Source organism: Ursus arctos, unplaced genomic scaffold, assembly GCF_023065955.2.
Source record: "Ursus arctos isolate Adak ecotype North America unplaced genomic scaffold, UrsArc2.0 scaffold_32, whole genome shotgun sequence".
Taxonomy (NCBI): Eukaryota; Metazoa; Chordata; class Mammalia; order Carnivora; family Ursidae; genus Ursus; species Ursus arctos.
The window spans coordinates 9,399,995-9,416,333 of NW_026623008.1; the positions used below are offsets into that span (position 1 = coordinate 9,399,995).

A 16,339-nucleotide genomic window follows, 5' to 3' on the forward strand; every position below is an offset into this window, starting at 1 on the left:
GCCAGCGTGAGTCCGAAGGGCGGCAGCGCGGCCCGGGGTAGCGGCCGCAGCGGCCCGGGGTCTTCCGGGCGTGTGCGTCCGGGGGGGCGGGGACCGGCGCGGCCCGGGGTCGCGGCCCTCGGCGACGGCGCGGGCGGTGCGGGCTCCCGGGTCCGCGGCGGGAGCCGCCCGACGTCACTTCCGACCGGAGCCAAGATGGCGTCGGCGCGGCCGCGGACGCCGGGGCGGGCGGAGCGGCGGCAGCGGCGGCGCGGGCGGCGGCTCTCGGCGCTCTGAGGCGCGGGGCACGGCGGGGGCAGGTAAGGGGCGGGCGGGACGGGCGGCTTCCCGGACGGTGGCGGGCTCGGCGCCGGCACGCCCGTCCCTGCCCACGAAGAGCGAGGAGGCTGTGGCGGCGGAGGGGGCGACCCGTGGGGACTGGGCGGGAGGGCGGGCGGACGCGCCCCCTCCGAGGACCCGGCGTCCCGGGCCGGCGGGAGTCCCGGAGCCAGGCGCGCGCCGCCGGGGCTCCCCGCTCGTCCCTCCCGCGCCCGAGCCCTCGGGCCGACCTTGCGGCCCGCCGCGGCGAAGTTGTGCGGTTCGCTTTGTGGCCGTTGGATCGCCGCGCGCCCCGCCAGAGGGACGCGTGTGCGCGGCGGGGCCAGGCGGCGGCTGCAAGTCCACCCGGGACCCGCGTCCCCGGACGGGGAAGGCGCACGCGGGGTCCCAGGGCCGCGCCAGTTTCCAGTCGCTTTGCTTTTCTCTTTTGTGTTCAACGCGAATGTGTCTTTCACACTTGCATTCTTAATTTGTTTTGTGTCTTGCGTCTTTGTGTTTCCTAAATAGTTTTTGTGTGGTTTAAACCTGGAAATTATTTCCTTTACTGTTTCTGTCGCAGACCCACCGGTGTTTTTGTTTTTGTTTTTAACAGACGTGCACTTATGTATTAATTTTGCTACCAAAGATACCAACGAACCTATTTTTGATGGTGGCAAGTCAGACACGAAGTATCCCTAACAGGTCAAGGATATGCCCAAACCTCGGTGCTTCCTTCCGACCCATGCGTGAACCGCGGAACCACAACTGGCCCCCTTCTGTCGGGCTGTGAGTTTCGGGAACAATCCCACAATTTAACGGGGAAGCCCAAATTCCTTTACGCAGCTGTAATTTCCCCTGAGAAAGGGGATTCATGCTGGCCCCTCATTTTCCATTCAGTGTTGTATTGGGGTTTTGGTTTTATTTCATAAGTGGAACGCCTTTTGGTGAATTCCAGTAGGTCTTTGGGCCCCTTTAATCAGACACTGAAATGGTCGTACCCAGAACACGACTGAAATATTTCATAAAGTTTTTGTTTACTACAGGTTTATTGTTAAAAGCAACGATAAGCTAACAGGAAGCGCAACCTTTCAGTGAATTTTTTACCTCCCATACCAGACTTCCTATCCAATCGATCAGTTATGGCCAAGTATTGGGAAAATGTGGGCCCTCACCATTTTTTTTAACGTGTTATGAAATTTGTTGTACAAATATTGAGGAGGAACTGAGACACATAATCATGTTCTGTTTTAGAGGGTTTTGTTTTTGAGATGGCTTGCAGCTGCCCCATCATTTTCTAGAAGCTTCCTTAGATACAATTCAACCGTATTCATCATGTGTAGAATCTCATTGTAGCCCGGAGAGGACCTTTAAAGATCATTTTATTAAGCCCCCTCATTTCAATCTGTGGAAACCGAGATTGAAATTCATAGTGAGACTAAGATGGTTCTCAGCTTCTGTTTTTCCAGGACTCTTTTTTCATATCTTTTTTGGTTTGATTTAAATAAGTTAATACGGGGGCGCCTGGGTAGCGCAGTCGTTAAAGCGTCTGCCTTCGGCTCAGGGCATGATCCCGGCGTTATGGGATCGAGCCCCACATCAGGCTCCTCTGCTATGAGCCTGGTTCTTCCTCTCCCACTCCCCCTGCTGTGTTCCCTCTCTCGCTGGCTGTCTCTCTCTGTCAAATAAATAAATAAAATCTTTAAAAAAAAAAAAAAAAGTTAATACGTTTGAAGTGTTCAGAAAAATACCAGGCACATAATACCACTCAGTGAAAGTTAGCTTTTGTTGATTCTGAAGGTTGATTCTGAAAAGTTGGCATATTCGGATTTGTTTTTTCTCATTTTGTGGACAGTTCCTGAAACAATACGGTTTACATTGTATTTGTAATAATCTATTCGTTTTGTGAGTACAAAACATAACAAACGATTCTCACTGTGGGACAATATGAACATAGAGAAAAGTACAGAGAAGGAAATCAGCCCCAATCTTCCCACTCCTCTGATAACCACTGTTAACATTTGGCATACTTCTTCACCTTCCTGTCTCTCTTGTTGTGCATGTGTGTATTTCTTGTGTATATTCACTTTTATGTATATTTTATACAGAATTGATACCATTGTGTATATTATTCATAACCTGTCTTACTGTATTGGGAGCATATATTCATGCCATTATATATTCTTCAATATGATTTTTAGTGGCTGTATAATATATGGGTGGGCCATTATTTATCAATTCCATATTGATCAGTAAGGTTTCTATAGCCCGAGATTCTCTTTTCATTAAGATTTGTTTAGGTTTTTCTGTTGTGAATTTTAAAGTTTTGTGATTAAAAAAAAATACGTGAAAATGTAAATTCTGTCTTTTAGCCTCTAAATATGTATTTTTCCTGCCGATGCAGTTATAAGAAGCAGCAGTCAATTTCAGCTTCCTTTTATTTTCTTCCCCCTGAGCAGGGTCTGTGCAGTTCCATATATATATCTGCACACATATTCTTTTGATGATTATTTTACGTTAGATGTTTATTTATTCATGGGACTGTTTCTTTAAGCTGCCGATCTCTTTTCAAGTTCCAGATCTGATTTACAAACCTTTTAAGTCTTGTTCAATCATAGACTTTCCGGGATGGAAAGCACCTTAGGTTATTTACTATTTTCATGTCTTCCAACTTGCTTTTCATGCTATTTTTAATACCCAGGCAGAGAAAAAAAGCCTGTGGACTGCATGAGAAAACTCCATAGTGGGAGTGAAAAAGGAGTAGGTGGACAGTGGGGGGGGGGGGGGATTGTCAAACTTGTGTGTCGATGTGTAGATACAGGGAGTTTCCAGATGATGGGGACATTACCTGACAGTCATTACTACTGATAATGCTGACGTGTGGCCATCACTCCGTGGTGTGTGTGGTGCCCATTGGTTACGCTGTCACTCCTCCTAGCATTTGGTTAGAGGTCTGGCTCTCTCCTTTTGAAGTTAGAAGTTTATAATGAGAGCCGCTAAAATCATCTTCCTGGAGTGACTGAAAGCTATGGACTCCATTCCTGAAAGCATTACTTTGGTTCCATTAAAGCAGGATTTCTTAACTGTGGCACGATTGACATTTGGGGCTGGATGATTCTTTGTTTGGGGGGCTATCCTGTGCACTGCAGAATATTTGGTGGCATCCCTGATCTCTACCTGTGAGATGCCAGTGACACTCCCTTATAGTCTGCACTTCTACTCAAGTCTCCAGACCTTGCCAGATGTCCCTTGGTGCGGACCCAGTTCTCAACTACTGCATTAAAGGAAGGCCCATCTGACTGGTGGAATCAATGAAGCAGTTGATGGAATGTCTTTAGTCAAAGAACTGTAAGAATAGACTCCATGGTCTACACGAAATCCACCTTGAAGCGGGGGAATGGGCTTAACTGGCCTGTGGCTGTCCCTTCCTGTGTGTGTCTTTATGATCTTCCTGAGTGGTCTACTTTCATCAGTTCTGTGGCAAGAGATAATGCAATTTGAGATAACCTGGAGACTATGAAGAAAGAGTTTTCATGGCATAGGATCAACATTCCCTGTATTTGGTTAAATTATTATAGATTTAAATAAGTTTGTATAGAGTTGATGCATGGTAAATCATGTAAGCTTGTGGTCTATTATACGTGCATAGCACAGGAAGAACTGTCTTCTGGAAAATGAGACTCAGTGAAGCAACCCCTTGAAGGTTGATGGTAGAGGCCAGACTAGTTTTTCTGAAATCTTTTTTTCTTTTCTTTCCTTCCTTCCTCCTCCTTTTTTTTTTTTTTTGCAACCAATTCAGGGTTATGCACTGAAAGTGATGAATTTGTCCTGAGGAAATAGTTTACTTTTAAAGTACTTATCTAACTTTAGCTTATTACTTTATAGCTTAAAGATCACTATTGATCTTCAAGGCATACATGCATCATTAATGCAACTTCCCCTGGGCGAAGAAGTGTAGGTTGTCAGATCTTCCCTTGTAGCCTTAAGTATAGATAGCATGGATTGAATTTTTATTGTGGCATAAGTGATCTTTAGTTAGAACTCAGTGATAAGTAGAACATAAGATAAGAGCTGCCCTGTTAGACCACATTGGTAATGGGGTGGCTTTCTCAGTTACGGAATACCTGCATAATTTCACTGGACTGGAATGAATGCATGTGTTATTTAAATACTCTTTCTTAAAGGGAATGCCTTTCACTCCCCACCCCCACTTCCCTGAAGCGTGAATTCGTTATTGTATATAGTAAATCTGGTTCATTTGGAGTGAAATACGCTTACACTATTTTTCTCACTACTGTATAGTATTTATTCTTAGAGTCTTGGTTCAAGTCATACCTATGCTGTGTTTCATTTATTAGTCTTTTGGAACATGCAGTAAAGGAGGTTTCACTGAATTACTTATATATTTGCCAGCCATTTTGGTGAAAAGAATATTTTGTAGCTCTTGCAATAAATCATCTGATAGGCTTTGCTTTGAAAGAGCTAAATTACTTCTTGGCACAGCTTGCCTGAAATATGTAAAGCGAAGTGCAACTGTTAGTTTGATTACTGTGGGCAGCCTGTCTGGGAATTGGTAAAACCTACAGCTTTTACGTGTGCATGTAAGTCGTTCCACTAAGACTACATTAAACTCTGGTGGGAAAACTCAGTGGCATTTTCAAGTAATTTAAATGATGCTGTTAACATTGAAAAGAAATCTGAGATTCACCAAACCCTTACATACTTCAGTATGAATCCTGTGCATTACCCAAGGAGTTATTAAGACAGTATAAATTAAGCATAATTTGGAGTAACAGTATAAATACGACATTCTTAACGTTTCTTACTTCGTGAGGCTTATTTTAGGGACTTCTCTGTAATTCCGAAAGACCTTAAGTTTTGAAGTACATCTGAAAATGGGAGTTTTAAGAAGGTGGTCTCTCTGGCGATAAATTCAGATTTTTTGATTGTGAAGCTCTGTTACCATTTGTTAGAGGACATTGAGCGAGTCAGTTTACCTGTTTTGGGAGGTAAGTATTGTGTCAGTGCAGTCCCCTAGTAATTTAATTGCGCCCTGCCTCAGTGTATGAAATAATGCATATCACAGATCACCACAGGGGCTTGCGTGATTTCTGGCAATGGTGGGGCAGGTCAGTTATCCTCTCCTCCTCCTATTTGTAAAGTGGGACAACGATTACTTCTTTCTTTCACTGGGATGTTTTGTGATGAATAGATGAACGAAAGCAATTGAGATACTTATAGGTTTCTTCAAAAATATTAATAGCATTTTTCTTAGCTACTTCTTTTAATATAATAGGTCTTGAGGGATAACATGGCAAAATTATTGTTGAGAGAAACCCTTCCAAATTATCTCTGAGTCCTTAGGCTTTTTGGTTCCCCCACCCCCCAACATGGTAGAGGGGACACGTTTTTTTCTAGTCACTTCCATGCCTGTCACAAAGCCAAATCCTTAGTCTTCTCTTCTCTTTGGATATTTTTGCCTTTGGCAGTTTCCCTAGGCACCCCCTTGCGGCTGAAGACTTCTAAATCTCCATCCCCAGCCTTGAAGGCAGTCTGTGCTAGGGCTGTTTTTTTCCATTTGACGGATGCAGCTTTCCATGTGGATGTCTGTTCTCTCCCCAAAGTCTAAAATGGAGCTCACCACCGTCCACTTAAATATCATCCCTACTCCTGGCTGCTCTATCTTGAAAATATATTCATTTTTCCATCAGTCACATTCCGTATTTTGGACTCCTCTTCACCATCTCTTTTTACTTCCTGTTCAGTTAGAAGACACAGTCTGTCCATTCTTCCTGGGTGTAGTATTGGTCATATTTTTTTGTTTCTTTTCTGCTGTCATCTGTGGTTCACACCCTTATACCCTTATCACTTATCATCTCGGATACTTAACCAACTCGCCTGGTCCCAGTCTCTCTGACTGCCCTTCTCCCCCACCCCGCCAACTCTTTCCTGTCAATTTAATCTTTCTAAACTGTTAGACATTATTTTGTTTGCGGCCTTCCTCAGTGAGAAACTGCTTGTGGCTCTGCGTTGCTCATCGCAGGTGGCCAAAGCTGCTTTCCTGATGGGCAGTCAGGAAATCAGGCTCCTGCCCTGGTCTCCGTTGCATGTGTTCGTGGGCTCTGCCTTTAAATAATTCCTCTTGAATCTTTCCCTAAAGACCTTCGGGGCTTTTGGGGTGGTTTGGGAGGGAGGCTGGGTGGGATAATGACTCCTCACATGGCATCTGGGGAGCCCACCCCACAAGTTTGCATTTAACCTGGGACTCAAACCTCTCCAGAACTGTCCCATTTAGTCTACTGCTGCTCTGCACAGACCCTCACTTGAGTCCCGCTCCCTGGTTTACCATTGCTGATAGTTCCAAGAGACAGTCTTCCATTCTTTTTTTTTTTTTTTTTTTTTTTTTTAAAGATTTTATTTTTATTATTTATTTGACAGAGATAGAGACAGCCAGCGAGAGAGGGAACACAAGCAGGGGGAGTGGGAGAGGAAGAAGCAGGCTCCCAGCGGAGGAGCCTGACGTGGGGCTCGATCCCGTAACGCCGGGATCACGCCCTGAGCCGAAGGCAGACGCTTAACCGCTGTGCCACCCAGGCGCCCCCCCATTCTTTTTATCGTAAGTGGGGAGGAATGTATCTTTACCTTGAAACAAGAACTACAAATAATTTATTTGGAATCCTGCTTTCCTTAAAAAATAAAAACTTAACGTAGTACTGGAGCTACTTAAACTGCAGAGCAACACACAAGCATTGCTCTGCAAACAGTACGTGTTGCTATTATTTTTAAATGCTCTTGAGAACAGAAGTACTTACACATTTAGAGGATAGACCCTAAACCTCAGACTTTATTTAAAGTAGAGTGAGTCACTCCCTACCAGAATAATAAATACCTTAATAAACTCTTGGGAGAAGACCTCGAATCTTGTAGCGACAGAAGTGTGCCTGGGATCTTAGCAAAATATAGTTGAAATTGTCAGTCTGTCTGGGATAACTTCCAATTTTGCTTTAAGGTTCTTCACTTGTGAATTCAGGAAGTCTTGTCATTTATGTGTAGTTCGTGGAAGATGAGTTTTCTTATGTATTTTATTGTGTAGGCAAGATCAAAAAAGCTCCGAGCAGCCACAAGTAAGGTGACTGTTAATGCTTAGAGAGACTTTGTGTGAGAAAATGAATACTTGGGTGCTGGGAGCTGGGCACCATGTTGCAGTTTTCTTTCCTTTTTTAGGAAATTCAGAAGTATTTTGTAGGCTTCCTAAAAATCTCTCAATTTTAAATGTTTAATCACAAAGGTAACGTCTGTATTGGCAACGCCAGTGGAGAAACATTAACTCAAAGTGGTCAACTGAGAATTCATTTTATTTCGGGGATTGTGAAATGAATGAGGATGTGGCATCTTGCTTTAGAAATTTTGTGTTTGAGTTGGAAGCTTGACATTTGAGTGTTAGGAAAGAATTGACTTAATTTTCCTTTTAAAATAATTTGAAATTTTTACATGTCTAATGTAGGGAAATATCAGAAAAAGTATCATTCTGTAGGAACTTCTTTGATTTGAATGCTGTTTGGGAGAATGTACAGTCAGCGGTTGGTTACGCTGGACTCGGAGAGATGGGAGCTGAGCCGTACTACAGATCTTGAGTGGGGCACAGTTTTCTTCACGGAGCTGGGACTGGCTGGAGAGCATTTGTGTTCTTACCTACCCATCTTTTCATGTGGATTTTTACATCTATACTTTTTGTCAATTAGTCTTGAAAATAAGGAAAGGAAATTAACTTCTTAGTTGAAGGATATTTTGTTTGGATGGAATTACTTCATCCAAGAAAATTGACTGATTTTTTTTTTTTTTGAAGATTTTATTTATTTATTTGAGACAGAAAAAGGGAGAGTGAGAGTGAGCATATGTGGGGGGGGGGGAGCAGAAGAAAAGGGACAAGCAGATTCTCCACTGAGAAGGGAGCCCCACATGGGGCTCATTCCCAGAACCCTGGGATCATGATGGGAGCTGAAGGCAGACACTTATCCGACTGAGCCACCCAGGCGCCCCGACAGTGATACTTTTGTTTTTGGTGCCATGAGGAAGAATATCAGAGTAACATGTTAAATTGAGAGTAATATGGGGGCGCCTGGGTGGCACAGTGGTTAAGCGTCTGCCTTCGGCTCAGGGCATGATCCCGGCGTTATGGGATCGAGCCCCACATCAGGCTCCTCCGCTATGAGCCTGCTTCTTCCTCTCCCACCCCCGCTGCTTGTGTTCCCTCTCTTGCTGGCTGTCTCTCTCTCTGTCCAATAAAGAAATAAAATCGTAAAAAAAAAAAAAATCTATAAAAAAAATAAAGTGAGAGTAATATGTGTTAACTTCCTTAGAGAAACTGAGTTTTTTAAATTGTGGGGTTAGAGGGGATTTTTGTAGCAACCCTAAACAAAACCTGAAATTTATGATGTAATAAATTCTGTGTTCAGTGCAACATAATGACATAGATCTATAAATTTAATCAGAAGAAAGGAGAGCATATGTTAATAGCTGTCCATAACATAAACCACATAAGTGGTAAATAATCAGCATTTGCTATACATTTATTGCTAAGCCAGCTCTTTATTAATGACTGCTTGAAGCAGTCTTTTGTGAAAAAGTTTTCTTGATTTTCTCTCTTTCTCGCTCTCGTTCTCTTTTTTTTTTCTGTAGGGACATTCTAGAGAAGGAAAAAACCCCTAGAGTGCTATAGTCTAACTTTGGGTTTATAGTACTTTCCTACCACATCTGCAGATCTCTTATTTAACATTCTTCTATTGTGTTAACTCACATATATATATTTTTAAAGATTTATTTATTCATTTTGGGGGGGGGCGGGTAGAGGGAGAGTCCTGATGCAGACTCCCCGGTGAGCTCGGTGCCCACCCCAGTGCCCCATCCCAGGACCCCAAGATCATGACCTGAGCCGAAATCAAGAGTCGGATGCTTAACTAATTGAATTACCCAGGCACCCTAACTTACATATTTTAAACAAAAGTTCTAATCAACCTCATTTTCTCATTGGATTTCTGCAGCTCTGAAGCCATTCAGAACAACAGACTTCTGTTTTTCCCCTCCATTGTGTGCAGCCTGCTGTCAGGATCAGATTCTCCCACCTGGAGTAAATTCGTTGGACTCTGCTTCCTTATTTAGGTTTGTGTCTCACGACACCCTGTTCCAAGAATTTGGAGAATCAGGCCCTGGGATATTTGTCCGCGTTGTTCTGTGCCACTTGAGGGAGACTGCTTTATTAAAATGGGAGAAATACCAGGTTAATTTGCGAGCATTCTATTCTTTGTATGTCCTCACTTACTCTGCAGGTAGGGAAATTCCTCTGTATGATATACTCCGCTAAACAATTTTTGCCTTGGGTGGAAATTGTTCTAGAGGCGGAGAGACGTGAGCATCCGGTTTTGATAAGCAAGAGTTCACACCCCTGAATCTTTGCTGTATTCTCCCTCAGTCTCTTTCTCTTTTCACACACATGCACACGACCTTTATTCTTAAAATGATAAACATATCAGGTTTGATTTTTCACTTCCGCTAATTTAATTTGGTAATATCGTCTGCCTTTTAAAAGGGGAGTTGGGGTGTATTTTTTCGTGCGAAACTAGATGTTCTAGATGATTATTTTTGTGAAGTTGTATTTGTTATCTTAGAAAAGGAAAATGAGTGATTTTGCATTTAGCAAATTCCTGGGCGGATTCTGTGTTTATGAATTACGTGTTTTTGCTTCATCTGAGTAAGTGCTGAATGTTTTCATTATTCATATCTAGATTGTAATTTGGTGATTCCATTCTTCTGGTAGGAATTATGAGTGGTAGTTTTTAATAACAAAAACACTAGCTGTGTTTGTAAGTTAATAAGAACTGCTTTTGAGAAGTTGGTGTAGTTTAGATATTTTTACTATTTTTCTAGAAGTTTCTGGATTGCAAGATTCTTTTGGTCAGAGCAAGTTATTAAGATCAGTGTTAAACACTGTAAATCTACTCCCCTGAAAGCTTAATCATCTCTCTGTTTGCTATAAAGATAACTTATTTACCATGAAAGATCTACTTTATGATTAGTTTTAGAATATTTTTCTTATGCTATGAGGCTATAAGTTTTCTAAGATTTCTTTCACAAATTCGTATTTTTAAAACTTGTCTGCATCTAGTCCACGTTTTTAGTGCATTTATGATCTTTTACATTTTGATATACCATACTAGTTCTCTTATTTCCAGTGACTCTGAATGTTGCAAATTTAATTGTTTTCCACAGAGTCCAAAAGAGCTAAACTGACCCAGAAGAACAATTGGAAAATGGTATCAGTGACTTATAGGTGAATATACGAATCAGATCAAATAATTATCTTCCTAATTCTTTCCCTTCCTTCCAGATTTAAACTAATATTAAAGAATCTGCTATTGCTTTTACTCTGCCTCTTGTATAATTTTGTAGATTTTACAAGTCTACAGAGGGCAGATGTGACAATTTAACCTGTTATATGTGTTGCATTCATGTTACCTTGCGTCCCTAGTTTAATCTGCCTTATCTTAGAGGATGGGTGATAGCGAGATGTGGGGGGCTGCTGAGCTCTTCTGACGCAGGGACCGGGTGTATCTCTCCATTTTGTGGCCCCTGGTGCTTCATGTCAGGAGACAGCAGACTAACAGTTGTTGAGGTTGTCCTGACACTTTAAGGAACCAGTATTGGAATAAAGACCCTAATTATCGTTGCTGTATTGATACTGATCATGTATAATCAAATCATTTTTATGGCATTATTAAATTAAATATTTGTAAGGATGATTTGTCCTAGAATTTGGAAGCAGTATCTTGAAAGGTTAACTGTGTATATATTATTAAAGCCACAGATATGTAAAATCAGGACCACGCTCTTACTTTTCTAGGAATGTATGCTGTTAGCAAAGTATAATTGGTGATAAAAATTCACAAGCTCTAAATTTGTATATCTGCCTATGTACTTTATCTGATAAATGTCAGCAAGCTGGAATGGAAGGGATATGTAGAAAAATTCAAGGCGGTTTGGTCAGGTATAGAAATCGGAAAAAGAAACTAAGGCATAAGCCAGGGTAGGAGAAGCCTTAGTGATATTAAGATTTTCAGTATTTACCATTGGAAAACCAGAGGCACTTAACTGGTTAGCATTTGAAAAAAAATTTTTTGATAGAATTATTAAGTTTCAGTGATAGGTATGGAAAGATTCCTCTCTGCCTCCACACTAATAGGATTGTTAGTTCAGGTTCTCACATATGATAAAACTTGGACCTTGAATATATTAGTTAAGTGGGTATGTGAAGACAGTGCTGTTGAATTCAACACTGAATATGAAAAATATGTAGGATTGCTAGGTGGCTTTCACAGGGGTTTTGCACTGGAGGAATCTTAAGGAAGTTACTTCAGTAACAACTTTTAGAGTCTGCAGTTGCTTTAAAATATATTGTCATATCGCAGTTAGTTATGTGATTGTTACAGTTGAGAGGTTCTCAGGTGGGAGGTTATTTGGGGAGGTGCGTAGGTATTTTCGATTTTCAAAATGATCAGAGGCACTGCTCTCATTGACGGTGCAGGGCAGTGCTAGGTGGCCGTAACAGAAGAGACAGACAAGGAGTAGTTGCCCCGTCCAAAATGCAGTGGTCTTCTGTTGAGAGACACTGCCAGATTCTCAGTTCTTGTGTTTAACATCCCTTGTTTTTAGTATAGTTTAGTAAAGGATTTAATTTTTTAAATACCATCTGAGAACTCAGTGTTGGATTTGCAATGCTTTTGACATTGTAAAATATTTTAGATACATGATTTGACGATGTTGTGAGTCAAGAGAGAAAAAAAATGAGAAGCTGGTTTTTGGCAATTGGGATTAGTTAGAAATGATGGAGAGGAGAGGCCAAGTATACACGTATACAGTGAACCATTGAAAAAAAAAAGATGTTAAGATCATTTTCTCTGGAAAGAAATGATGAGTGCATTCCTATTAGGACAAAGAGGGAACTGACAGGGCAGAAAGTAAGAGAGGTTATTAATCATTTAACAACCTGAATTAAGTCGTAACTTTTTATTAAGAAAAAGTGAGATTCATTGAGATAACAAATGAAAGACTAAAATGTTGTAAGTACTTTAATTTTTGAGTTCTTTGGGATTAGAGGCCAGATGCCGTGGTATCTCAGTTGTTTGAGTTGTGTCTGTGAGCCAGCAACTACAAAAGGGGAGGAAGGAAAGGAGGAAAGTGTTAAGTGAAGGGGAAAAAAGCAATGACAAGCAGATGGGAAGAAGCAGGCAGTATCTCCTTTGATGAAAGAAAATGGCAGCTCCATCCTTTGGTGTCCTTAGGATAAAAATCTTGGTATCCTCCCTGACTTCCTCTTTTTTCATACCTAACATCTACTCTGACAGCAAATCTTAGGGACTCTGTTTTTAAAATATATCCAGGATTACTTCTCACCTCTCTTCTACTATATGGGCCAAGTTGCCGCCGTCTCTTGCCTAGGTGAGGGCATTAGCCAACCCCCTCCTGAAAGGTCTGCTTGTCCCCACCCTGCTCTCTTAGGGTCTCTTTTAAACCCAAGTCACATCAGGTGTGCCACCTTGAGCCTCCCAGTGGCTTTCCATCCCTGGATGGAAGAGCTCTAGCCGTTCTGGTGAACAGTGCTTACCTTGCAAAACCCATACTTTACCCCTGCCCCCCCATCCCCATCTCGCTCCCCACACGTTTCTGAATCACCTCCTCCACTTTCCCCTTCATTCACTGTGCCTCTGTCACCATCCTTGCCCTCCCGCAAACACCCAGGCCCGCTGCTGAATGGGGTTTCTCACTTCCTTATGATGCTCCTTCCCCACCTTGGCTCTTCTGGCTTTTACGCAGATGTCTCTTTCTTACTGAGGTCTTCTCTGACCTCACTGTTGGAGTCACAGGCAGAGAGACAGAGATTGTAGTTCCTATCTCCTTATCTCCCTCTCCCTACCACCTCTTTATTTTTTCCCTAAAGCACTTTTGTTATCTGACCTCCTGCCCACTTTTCTGATTTGTTTATTTCACCCTCTGCCCCGAGGAGGGCATTGATTGTTCTGTTTCTTGTTGAAAACAGTGGTTGACACATAGTAGGTGTTAAGGGAAGGCAGGAGTAAACAGTTGGTGAAATATGGTTAAGAAGCTATGGCAGAAACCCATTATGAGAGTGGCTGAGTTATCCTGACCTCCGTGAACTTGTCTTGTGAGTTGAGGATGCTAGTACCTCCCACTGTAAAAATCAGCTGGGCTGGCTTACGTGAAGGTGTAGCACAGTGCCGCTGGTCTTAGAAGGCAGGTCATAAGTGATAGTTGCAATGATGATACTGATGATTCTCGTAGGAAGGAGAGACAAGCTGAAGGAAATGGTAAAGCTTCATAGCTCTGTCCAAAGATCTTTCATGATAGCATTTGCATTTCCCTGCAGTTTTTAAGTTCTGTTCCTTAAAGAAAACTCCCTGTGGCCAATGTTAGTAAATCCACCCATAAAAGTTTAGTAAGAGGGCAAGTGAAATCGCTGACATTTTATTCACTTCTGAGTGCCAAGTTGTCCGTTGTCACCGTCCTCCCGGTGGACCGTATGGCATTCAGTAGGCACTGATGATAGAGGCGGCAGCGTGACAACCAGATGCACAGTTTAACTACCTAACGATTTTAAGTCTCATAGAAAAGGATCGGTTCTGCTCAATAGGAGATGTATACTAAAGAAAGGCATGTTAAATATATGTGAGAGAGATGTTCAGTATTAAAATTTAAAGGGATGGACTTCATGGGTTAACCTCCCTCCAGTTATCTGAAATCATATTCTCGGAGTATTTCCTTACTGAGAGTTTACATGGGTCTGGCTAGCACTGAGCTCTCTAACAAGACGCAAGCCCCATCCCTGTGCCAATTGTGACTAAAAACTAGTTCAGATGACCAGGTCCTGCCTGACTTACATAGTGCCTTTGATGGTTAAAGGTGATCAGGTGAGTGTGGTTAAATAGTTCAAGGGGAAAAAAACCCCAAACTGTCCTTATTAATGAACTGGGGTAAAAATGTCAAAGCACTGTTTTTTATGATAGTGGGCAGGCCATATATTCTTCTAAGATGAAGAATGTCAAGAAGTCACACGTTCCTTGGTTTATTAGCAATTAGAACATAAAAGTTGTACAATGCGAGTGGAGTCTTGTGGATCTGGGAAGGAGGGAGAATCTATTAAAGCAAGTTCACGAAGAAATAAGAGACCTATGCCTGATGGTATGTGTGCGTATGTGTACCTGCTGGAAGCATTTAGAATGTCACTGTGGAAGTGCCGCTTAAAGTGGTACAACTTTCATTTATTGTGAATGACTTCCAGTGACTCCTAGGATGTCTGTGACAGAAAGGACCATCTTCACAGATTGTCATTTAGAAATAAGTATGTCATACGCATTTACAAGAAATGATTTTGTCTGATCGTTTCAGTGTACTATAAATATACTGAATAAAAATTTTAAAGGAATAATTGCAGTTCTTTCCAAACAGCTTTTATTAAAACATTTGCCTTTTCCTGCAAGGGTTTTGTTTTGTTCCTCCCTGTGGAAATGTTAGCCAATCCACTTTTGTACTTCCGGAACTTGAAAAACTAAATAATGTAAAGGGTCTAATTGTGTTTGCATTCAACACAGTATTGATATAAGTGAAAGAAGGACATTTATTTACATTGCCAAATAAATTACTCAGCAATGCTTTGTGTTTCTATTAACAGAGCTAATCTGTTTCTTCTTAGGAATGATGCAATTTCACAGCAAAAATTGGATGTCATTCTAATGAGTCTGCTTTCAATTGTAGAGTACAATGAAGGCCTAGTAAAGATTAGTAAGAAATCTATTTTATTGTAGATAATAAATCTGTGAAGTAAGCTCTTAGCATAGATTGAACTTGATCTGGCATGGAGTTGCTTTATGAATAGCCCTTTGAGCAAACCCTACAGTTCTGTATGTGGTTTTAAATCCCTGTAAATTTGTAGGCAGGTACATATTACAATTGTCTGTTTTTCTTTTTAGGGCTCATGTAATCAAAGAAGTTTCTTTGTTGTGTGTATCTTTTCAGAACACAACAGGAATTGAAAATGAATCAGGTGAGTTTAAAAATAAGAATTTATACAAATACATTACCTAGATGTTAGACCAGTTTTTGAATTTTAACAGATCAAAACACACACATTCATTTCTCCCAGATTTTGTTTTCTGTTTCTTAGTACCATTAACCAGTTCATTGTTTTCATAGTGTGCGTTTGTTCGTGGAGTGGCGTGTGCACTGTTGTGGCGTGGGTTGGCATTTCCGTGGAACCCTGCACGGGGAGTGATTCTTTGAGACCTTAGTTCTTTCTGTTCAGACTACCTTTCCCCTGCCACACTGTTGTGTTAATTTTTTGTTTTTGTTTTGAAGCTTATTGAGCTTTTCTTTTTAATACTTTTTATTTTGCAAATTATCCATTGGATGAAAAGGGAAGTTTGAAATTTATTTGTTTTTAGTGACTGAAACTGATCAAGTGGGAAACTTTATAAGCGTTCTGTGCTTGAAAGCCTGTGGATAGAATAAAAAGAAGGCAGATATTAAAATGTAAGATGTGTTTCTCCTTATAGGAGGGTGTGGGACTACCTGGGGATTAAACAATTCAGCTATGGAGATTTCTGTAGCCTCAGGGGTGTTCTGATAAGTACTATCAGTTATGTGGACTTAATGTATTCTAAAGGATTTTAAGGATTCTTATTTTCTGGTCTTAACATCGTTTCACTTGTAGTTACAGAAATTCATGGGTGTTAGAAACACTCTCCTTTGAGATCGTAATAAACACATTTAAAACATATGAAAGACAAAACTTGAAAATGTGAAGTCTAATTTGTAGTGCTTAGCTTAAAACTATCAGACTTGAAAACGTTTTGTGTCCCTCATTATCTGAAATTTTGGACACCTTTTTATTATTTACAGGTGCTTCTACTGGAGTCCCAATTTTATTAGGGTGGCCACATTTAATAAGTTCAGTCCTGTGTTGCATTGAGAGATGTGA

General features: G+C 41.4%; 1 protein-coding gene across 6 annotated transcripts in view; it reads left to right on the top strand.

The window, feature by feature from the left end:
• Positions 1-238: 238 nt before the first annotated feature.
• PRDM2 (PR/SET domain 2) overlaps positions 239-16,339 on the top strand; it is a 119,297-nt gene continuing 103,196 nt past the window's right edge. For 4 of the 6 annotated variants that reach the window (XM_026519800.4, XM_048221961.2, XM_026519799.4 and 1 more), the window contains exons 1-2: positions 9,120-9,453; positions 15,333-15,406. In XM_026519800.4, the coding sequence (XP_026375585.1) occupies positions 15,398-15,406 (9 nt within the window). In that variant the 5' untranslated portion in view covers positions 9,120-9,453; positions 15,333-15,397. Of the gene's footprint in view, positions 300-9,119; positions 9,454-15,332; positions 15,407-16,339 lie in introns of those variants that run through there. The other 2 variants (XM_048221962.2, XM_057305488.1) reach the window with 2 other exon arrangements.